The sequence below is a fragment of the Sus scrofa genome, chromosome 3 (genome assembly GCF_054392235.1).
Source record: "Sus scrofa isolate SSC_HxYL_T2T_F1_AM1 chromosome 3, Sscrofa_HxYL_maternal_Yorkshire_Landrace_v2.0, whole genome shotgun sequence".
NCBI lineage: Eukaryota > Metazoa > Chordata > Mammalia > Artiodactyla > Suidae > Sus > Sus scrofa.
This window is the reverse complement of record NC_139385.1, coordinates 3,760,435-3,769,112: the sequence shown is the minus strand read 5'-3', so window position 1 is coordinate 3,769,112 and position 8,678 is coordinate 3,760,435. Positions and strand designations below refer to the sequence as shown.

General features: G+C 62.4%; 1 protein-coding gene across 11 annotated transcripts in view; it reads right to left on the bottom strand.

Annotated features, from left to right (window-relative positions):
* Nucleotides 1-246: 246 nt before the first annotated feature.
* WIPI2 (WD repeat domain, phosphoinositide interacting 2) overlaps nucleotides 247-8,678 on the bottom strand; it is a 33,481-nt gene continuing 25,049 nt past the window's right edge. For 3 of the 11 annotated variants that reach the window (XR_014839343.1, XR_014839339.1, XR_014839341.1), the window contains 7 exons: nucleotides 8,601-8,671; nucleotides 6,673-6,780; nucleotides 5,835-5,999; nucleotides 4,963-5,070; nucleotides 4,570-4,700; nucleotides 2,389-3,830; nucleotides 247-2,102 (listed from right to left, as the gene is read on the bottom strand). Coding sequence is in view for 4 of the 11 variants with exons in the window: in XM_085015457.1 (XP_084871583.1) it covers nucleotides 3,718-3,830; nucleotides 4,570-4,700; nucleotides 4,963-5,070; nucleotides 5,835-5,999; nucleotides 6,673-6,780; nucleotides 8,601-8,671 (696 nt within the window). In the remaining 7 variants the exon portion in view is untranslated. 11 annotated transcript variants of the gene reach the window in all.

The following is an 8,678-nucleotide window of genomic DNA, read 5'->3' as shown; positions in this document are numbered from 1 at the left end:
TGAGCCACAACGGGAAGTCCCTTAAGTGACGTTATATACAGGCTTTGGTGTGGTCTGTAATCAGTAAGCACACTGCTCAGGGCTCAGGGCTTAGACACACACACACACACACACACACACCCTCCCCGCACCTCAAACATACTGGCAACACATACAACAGGCTCCCCTATAAAGAACACCTAAGAAGGAATAACTACATTGCAACGCAGTAAAGAAGGAAGACAGAGGTGAGGAATGAAAGAAGTCTTTTTAAATTCTGACCTTCAAAAAGATTTAATTCTCCCGTATTAAAGACTCTCCTGGTCAGATGCCAGGGAACGGTAAGGGCTGGGCTGATCACACCTCAAAATTGCAATTTTTTTTTGTGCTTGACAAAATTCAGAACAGAAAGGTACCACGTGGGCCAAGGACTTTGACCAGGGTAAGAACGAAAATACACAGCAGGGAAATCTCTCCGCCTGGGGGTCAGCGCTCACCACACTGTCCGCGGAGGAGCGACGGGCGAGGAGAATCCTGTAGAAAGTGCTCTCCGGGCACAGCGCCAAAGGCTTGCGTGCACTTTGTTTCTGCGTTTCTGACGCCACAAATCCAATCACCCACCTCGAGCCGAAGGAAGACCAAGGACACTTGTGAAATGACGACTTTGGGTCTCCAGCGGTGTTACCCGCAGTGTCACACGGACGTTTTAAACCAGGGGCCCCGCCGTCCCCACATGCAAAGAGGAGCCACAGAGACCGGGGGTGGGTGGGGGACAAACACCCGTCCAGGCGCAGCCCGTGGGCAGCTCTGCACCCGAGCATCAGAGGTGACGGCGGGAAAGGCCTGGGGAGACGCCGCCAGCGCTGCCCGGTGAGCCCAGGCTTCCGGGGTCCTCGGCAAGTGGTCCCTGCTGGGCCCAGGCAAGGCGAGAGATTCTCGCCTCTCCTCCGCAAGTGAGCCCGTGAGCAGGTTAGGCTTGGTCCATGCGGCGTGAGCTCCCGGAGCCCTGACAGAGGGCAGGGCTGGGTGCTGCAGGTTAACACCAGGGAGGCAGGGGTTCGTGTCCCGTCTTGGCCAGAGCAGGTGTGCGCTCTGGAGGTGGTGGTGACCTGGAGCCGCAGGGCAGGACCCGGTGTCCAGGACTCAGCAAGTCCCCAGGCCCCCAGACCGACGCCCAAGTCTGAGCACTGCTCTTGGGGTCCAGCAGTGGGAAGGCCAGGGACAAGGAGAGCCACGGAGAACCCTGTGCGTGAATGTGGCTCATACCGCCTCCCACCAGCTCCGCGCTCCAGGGGCCAGAACGGAGATGACGGCGGTTCAGGTCTGCAGGACCAGTTTCTGCCTCAGTGTGTGCTAGACGCTCGCCGCAGGCCAGGCGTGGAGCCGGGCACCTGCGGTCCCCTCCGAGAGGTGCCCTGAAGCCGCCATGGGGCAGGCGTGGCCCCGTCTGCGCAGCCCCGAGCCCAGGCCCCGCCGCAGTATGGGGTGGAGTCGGGGCTGCTCTCAGCCCTTTCCAACTCCAAGTTCAAGCCGACTTGGGCTCCGTCACGCCGGAAAGCACAAAAGGTCTGTTCCAGAGCCACAGGTCCACTAGGTGAGTTTCCTGGCAGCGACGAATGGTCTTTTCTTAAGTTTGGAAAAATATGACATAAAAAATTAACATCGGTGTACAGCCGCGGTTCAGCCAATCGGGGCACGTGTCCTGTTCAGTCCCGCCGAGCCCTTTCTCGTCCACGTGGCAAAAAGAGTCCTGCCATCCGCCATGCAGCAGCCCGTGCCCGCTCCCAGCCCCCAGCAGGAGCAGGGAGCTCAGACGGAGTGTTGCCCGTGGTGATGGAAGAGGTGGGGCACTCACCCCCCGAGGGCAGGTCCGCGACGCCCCGCAATCCTCGGACCCCCATCTCGGCAGCAGACGGGTTGCAGCAAAGACCCCAGAAGACAGTGCCTGGGGGGCCGGCTGGGCCGGGGAGGAAGCTGAGGGGATGACCGATGCTGAGGGCGGACGAAACCAGGTGCCTCCGACGGGAGAGACCTGGCGACGCAGAGCCGCTGCTTCCCACCACCTGTGCGGAGCCACCGAGCAGGCCCAGCGCCGGGGAACAGGGGAGCGGTTCTCCCCGGGCCTGGTTCCAGAGACAGAGAGACACCACCTGCTGTCCGGGCCCCGCCACCCTTGTTTGGCTCGGCTGGTGCCTGGGTACCAGACCCGCCACTGGGGCTCCAGAGACCCAAGTCAGACGTGCCAGGGGCCGCGGGGAAAGTCAACTACGTTCCCGCCTTCCCCCCGACCCACAGCACTGCACGTCGCAGCCATAACCAGCCTTTCTAGAGATCTCTGCCCAAGCCAGGCATGCCCTGGGCACCTCAAAGCCAACCACTGGACAGGCAGCCTGAGGCACGGGGACTGACCTTGGAGCCGAGCGGTGAGAGTGGACGGTCAGCTCAAGGACAACTCCCAGTTCCTGTGGGTGACAAGCCGGCGTTGCCGTGAGCTGTGGTATGGGTGACAGATGCGACTCGGAACCTGTGTTCTATGGCTGTGGTGTAGGCTGGCAGCTCTATCTCCGATTTGACCCTGGGCCTGGGAACCTCCATATGCTGAGACTGTGGCCCTAAAAAGGGAAAACAAACAAACAAAAAAAACCACACCTCTCAAAACTTCAACTGCTAAGTGTCTTGGCTTGGAATGGAGAGCTCGAGGTACTGGAAGTTGTTTGAATTCTACAAAAATGAGAAGGGAAAGCAGGCAAGTCCTGGAACCCGTGACCACAATCTCTCAGGACTCTGAACAAGCTTTAAGGTGGAAGCAGGCACAGATCACCCCGTAGGGAGGCCTTCCCAGCCGGCTTCCTCCCCACTCCCGAGCCGGGCGAGGAGCGTCCCTGTGGACGTGGAGCTCGAGGTAAGAGCCTAACCTGAGGGCCCACCACGTCTTAATTCTGTGCTTTATGGGCACAGAAACAGCTACAAAGGGTCCTTGAAAAAAAGAGAAAAAAAAAACCCCACAACCAAATACACACGCACAGCTGCTCAACAGGAAGATTAAAGGCAAGACCAGAAAATCTAATGACCCAACATGCTCTCTCCTGCAGGACTCCTAGGTGCTCTTTCAAGTTCGTGTGCTGTTAGCAGGAAAAGTTTTCGCCGTCAGGGAGAACCTCCCTCTTCTAATAACCACACGGAAAACAAGATCAGAAACAAACATCCACCACGGAAGAAATCCCAGAAGAATCCAATTTGGAAAAAATTTAATTAACAAAATAAAACGGGGAAAGTGGTCCCGGAGGGGCTCTGGGGAGCGAGCCCCCCCACGCCGGCCCCGCCTGAGCAGAACCAGACCCGCGCTGCCCGCCACCTCGGGCGCGCCACACGCTGAGCAGAGTCACACCCCACCACCTGCGCTTCTTACCAAGCGGCGCTAGCTCCCCCAGGCGGGCTTGGCACAGGAATACATGCAAAGCAAGGAGGTTTCGAGGGCTCCACCAGACAGTTAATTTTGGCAAAAAGAGAAAAGAAACAAAAAGCTAAAACTTAAGAGCCAGATTAAAAGCCACTGAAGTGAAAATGATGTATTTCTCAACAGCGTGGGATGAGACCACAGCTACAAGCTTTGTTTTCCTCTTGAAGTCTCTGCCGTCCTCGCCCCATCTCGGGTCAAAGTTCATAGCAGCATCACATGAAGTCCTCTGTCAGTCAGTGTCCTCTGCCTCAGGGCTCTGAAGGGTTCACAGGTCAAGGTCAGTCCGTCCGCAGAATCATGGGAGGCTGCTCGCTGTCCTCCTCCAGCCGCAGGGCGCTGGCCTCGTCCTCCAGACCCGCGCCGCCCGCCGCGCCCAGCTCGTCCGTGTAGGCTGCGGAGAGAGGCGGGAGCCTCAGGGCCGGGCCGGCACGAGGACCCCGAGGTGGCGCCCGGGTCTGGATGTGGGGCAGCGGGGGTCACAGTGACACTCTGGACGGGTGAGCTCTAGGTCAGACTCCGGTGAAGACCCAGAGCGTCAGGAGCTACAGCGACAGGGCCCCGGGGGACGGGAGGCACCGTCCTTAGTGGACGGGGGATGGACACTCAAAGCGCCTCCAACTGGAAAGGAGAGTCACTGTGAGCCGGAGAACCTCACCTCCGAGCCACCTGCAGCCTCGCTGAATGCGTCAGGGGAGCCGCGGGGGGAGGCGGCTCCCAAGGGGCCCAACGGCCACCCGCACACGGGGGGCCGACTGCACACGGCCGCGCCCAGCCCCGGAAGGGGACAGGGGCCCGGCGCCAGGAGCGGCCAGGCCTGCGAGCGGAACCCCCGCAGAGGCAGACCGGAAGGACCGAGGACAGACACCGGGGTGGGGGGGATCTTGGCGGAGAGTCGCCTGTCGGGGGACAGACAATTCACGTGCACCCAAAACCCTGAGGGCCGCTTTGTCTTCAAAGATGAAGACAGTGAATTCTGCCTCAAGAGGCCCTGAAAACGGTGTGTTACGACAGTGGGTCCCTGCCTGCCTGCGCCCCGCAGGCCCCCACCCTGGGGAAGGGGAAGAGCAGGAAGCCGAGAGCCGCGCGGGGCCAGCGGGGCGGACCCTCCAGGCTCCGGCCGCCGCCCTTACCAAGTGCGGTCGGGGATGAAGGCACCGGCGCACCCTTGGCCGCAGCCGTGCCGTAGGCCTGCGCCACCAGGGGGCAGTCGTGAGACGTGGAGTCCAGGATCTCGTTGGTGGTCTCCATGCTGCCGTCCAGCCTGGGGGAGGAGAGGGAGCAGCTGTCGGGTGTACGCCCGCAGCAGCGCCAGGCTCCTGATGCGGGCACGCACGCGGTCATTGCACGACCTGCGGAAGCAGAGGCCCGAGGCCCCCACAGGAGGAACAGCGCGCCGGCCAAGGGGCAGAGGTGCGGAGGGCGGGCGCGCACAGCGCCGGGCCCCCCTGCGTCCCAGGGCAAACCTCCAACCCCGCCTGCCAGCAGCCCGTCGCGCGGGAGGCGTGGCCGGGGCGGGGCCTTACTTGTGCTGTTTCATCAGGGTGCACTCGCCGCCCTCCTGGGGGTCCAGGTTGTACATGTACAAGTACCCGTCAGAGGCTCCCACCAGCAGTCTCGGAATCTTCTGGATTCTAGTGAGAATACAATGCAACCAAATTCTAGGACCAGAACTTCCACAAAGTGCTTATTCAACCGGCAGCCTGGCCTTCACCCTGCCCAGGGGAGCACCCCCAAACAAGCACACTTCGGTTCGGAGCGCTCGACCTACGTCCACGTCTAAGAGCATAAAAGCTGCGTCCACTTTGCTCCTCGAGGCCGAGACATCAGGGCCAGGGCACTCAGTGTGAACACACACTGCCGACCACGCAGCAGGTGCAAACAAAATCGGTGTCGTGGCTTCTCTGATTTTATCAAGGGCAGATCGTGGCTTCTCTGATTTTACTAAGGGCAGATGTTTTCATAAGCTTTCGACTATGCTAGTTGGATAAAAAGCATGCAGAATAATGTTCCTAAGATGCGCAGAATCACAGATGTGCTGTCACTGAATTTTCGAGCCAGCCTCTTGTGCTCGGGGGAAGTGTCCTGAGCGGACTCGGTGAGGGGGCCTCCAGCCAGGCGAGGCTGCTGGTGCCGGAGGCCCCAAGGCAGGACTAAGCACTGGCTCGCTCCCGTGGCTTTGACCCTGACATCGTCTCATGAACGTGTTACGCATCCTCAACAAAAGCAGAAAGAAAGCAGAAGATGCAGAGACAGCGCCGCGTCTCCTGCCAGCAAAGGCGCACCTCACGCTGCCCTTCTGACTCCTGCCTCGACCTGAGGTCTGAGCCCGCAGCTCATCGGGGGGAAGCCGGCCCCCGGGCTGGCTGCACGGGGCGGGGGGACCCGCTCTACTCACGTGGCCAGCGCGCAGATGTTCTTGTGGCCACAGAAAGGCAGGCGCACCGTGGCAAAGGCTCTGCCCTGGTTGAACATTTCTGTCACCTGGGAGGGCAGGTAGCTGGTGGAAGCCATGAGCACCTTCCCGAAGTAGCCCGTCCAGGTGGTGGGCTCCTCCTGAGGTCTGCAAGCAGGAGACGCCGTCAGACTCGCAGGGCTGGACGCCGGCTCAGCCCGAGCTCGTCCCGCTCACACAGAGGCCGGTGTCAGCCCGGGAACTTGCTAGACTCCAGGGCGGAGAGGGTACAGGAGACGACGAGCCCTCGGAACCCTGGGGACGTTAGAGTGTGTCCTCGAGGGTCTGGAGAGGGGCCTCTCAAGCGCCTCCGTAGGGGCCGCCTGGGATGACGGCCCACCGTAGCCCCTGCTCTGGAGCACGTGAGGACACGGACGGCCAAATTCAGGCTCCCCGGCCCCCGACCTTCCCAACAGGCAGCCCCTGAGCCTCAGGGGCACTGTTCCCGTCGGCTGCTGCCCCGCCGCCACCACCGCCGCCGGCCCTGACGCTGCTCCTCTCGTGTGCACGGGGGGTCAGCCTAACCGCTCCTTACAGTCAGACGGGCAACAACGCCGCCCCCGACCACGCGAATCCACGGCAGCGAGACCAGCGCCCCCAGGCGGCCATCTCATAGCCGCGCGGCTCCACGTGCCGGGACTCAGCCCACCGCCCGCGTGCAGTGCGCTCCCCGAGGACTCCGGCCGCTCAGGGAGCACCGCTCCCTGCTTCCCTGGCGGGCCAGCCCCGGGCATGGGCAGGTGCTTCGTGCCCCTCTGACAGGGGCATGTGTGCGACTCACTTCTCCTTCACAGTCTCGAGTTTGAAGATGTGCACAGTCTCGGTGTTGCTGGACGCGGACAGGAACATGCCGTCCATGCTGAAGGCCAGGGAGCAGATGCTCACACACCTGCGGGCGGGAGGGGCCGGGTCACGCCGCCGCCCGCCCGGGACGCGGCCGAGGCCCCCGCAACCCTCCCGGGGGCGCGGAAGGCGGTCGCAGCAGGGAGGCCCCGCGACAGGCGCATGGGCCCCACTGGCGTCTTAGGCCCTTCCATCACCGGCTCAAAACACCTTTCTAAGCAGGGAGAGCGTCCGAAAGGCGACGGACCCTTCCTGGGACGACTTTCTTGACCGTCCAGGAGACCAAGGGAACCGGGACCTCAACCATCTTCGTGAATTAGGCCGGACTTACAGCAGTCAGGTGAGTCAGAGACCCAGTAACGGCGATCACCGCAATGCTTAACGGGGAGGAGGATAAACTGGCAGCCCTGACAACGTTCTCCAGCAAACGGTCAACACGCTGAGACACTACTGTTTACCTTGAAAATCACCTTAAATCCCAAAGCCACCAAATAAAAGCCTATTTCCTCATAAGCCCAGAAATACAAGGTGCATCTAGCCCGGTCAAGTGAGGGGTTTTAGTCAATTCAACATGTTTCCTGGGAGCTCAGGACGTGCCCCGCGCTGTACTGAGGCTCAGGGCTGAGACTCCGTTAGTGGGGCTCGGAGCAGGGTGTGTGCAGGCACCAAACTCCCTGTGAGCGAAGGCGCCACCACACGAGCTGGGCGGGAAGGGCTGGGCCGGTCACAGCGCCACCTCTGAGCGTGGGAGGAACTGGGTGACGGGAAAGGGAGGCACGGCGATCCGGGGTCTGGAGCAGAGCCCCAGGCAGGGGAGGGCAGTGGGAGGTTCCAGACAGGGCCGGGCTCGCATCACGGCCACCCCGTCAGAGAAACGAGCTCTGACCAGGCTCGGGCTCAGACTCAAGGACGGAGCCCGGGGGGCCAAGAGCCGAGACCAAGGCGAAGGCGAGGCCGGTGGGGACGTGGCCCGGGGTGCACAGGGGGAGGCCAGCACCTGCCCGCTGCCAGACTGGGTGCACGGGTGACAGGAAGGCCCTCAGGCTCGGGCCCCCATCAAGGACGGGTGTCCACGCAGAGACGGCGTGTGTGAGGGCCGGACAGACGGGGCCCCACTTGGGCTGGTGGCTGGAGGGCCCGGCACCCGGCGAGCAGGAGAAATGTGGGCCCGCTTAGCAGGTGGCCTGGGCCACTCGTAGAGACCAAGGGCCACAGGCAGACGGGAGACGAGGCTCTGGAGGGACAGGGCTGCCCAGGGAGGGGCCGGAAGGAGCTCCCGGGCGAGACAGAGATGGAGGGAACGAGCAGGAGCAGCGAGGAAGGAGAACCGGGGGAAGGAAGGGAGGCGACACGAGGCGGCGCGGGCTTGGGGAGGAGAGGGCGCCAGGCCCAGCACAGGGCGGCTGCGGGTCCCGGAGACGGGAGCTGTCAGACGGGGAGGCTGAGGGGGCGCCGCATGGGGACTGCGGTTTGGGGTTTCTTAAAAAAAGAAGAGACAAAGGGCCAAAGCCATCTGCTGGGGTGACGGGGAGCTGGTGACAGGTCTTCCGAGCAGAGAGGAGGAGGGGGCTGCTGACGGGAAGGGAGCCCCCAGTCCGCCCCGGGTCCAGCCACGCAAGCTCTTCCTTGCACGCCCGCGGGCCATCCGGCCAGGGCCCCCGCGCGCACGGGGACCCTCGGACAGACAAAGCCCAGATTGCTTCTACAGGAAGGTCCCCTTCCCTCCCACGACGCCAGAGCCCCACAGGACCGCCCGGCCAGGCTGCAACGCGGGTCACTGAACCGGGATCCCCAGCGGCTGAGCTTCCACCGTGGGCCACAGAGAAGACGGAAGCCCCAGAATCACCGAGGAGACACACCCCTCACCTCTTCACGCCTCTCCGGAACTCGAAGAGCTTCTGTCCTTCTGGAATGGAAAACACCCGAATCACGGTCCCCTGCGGC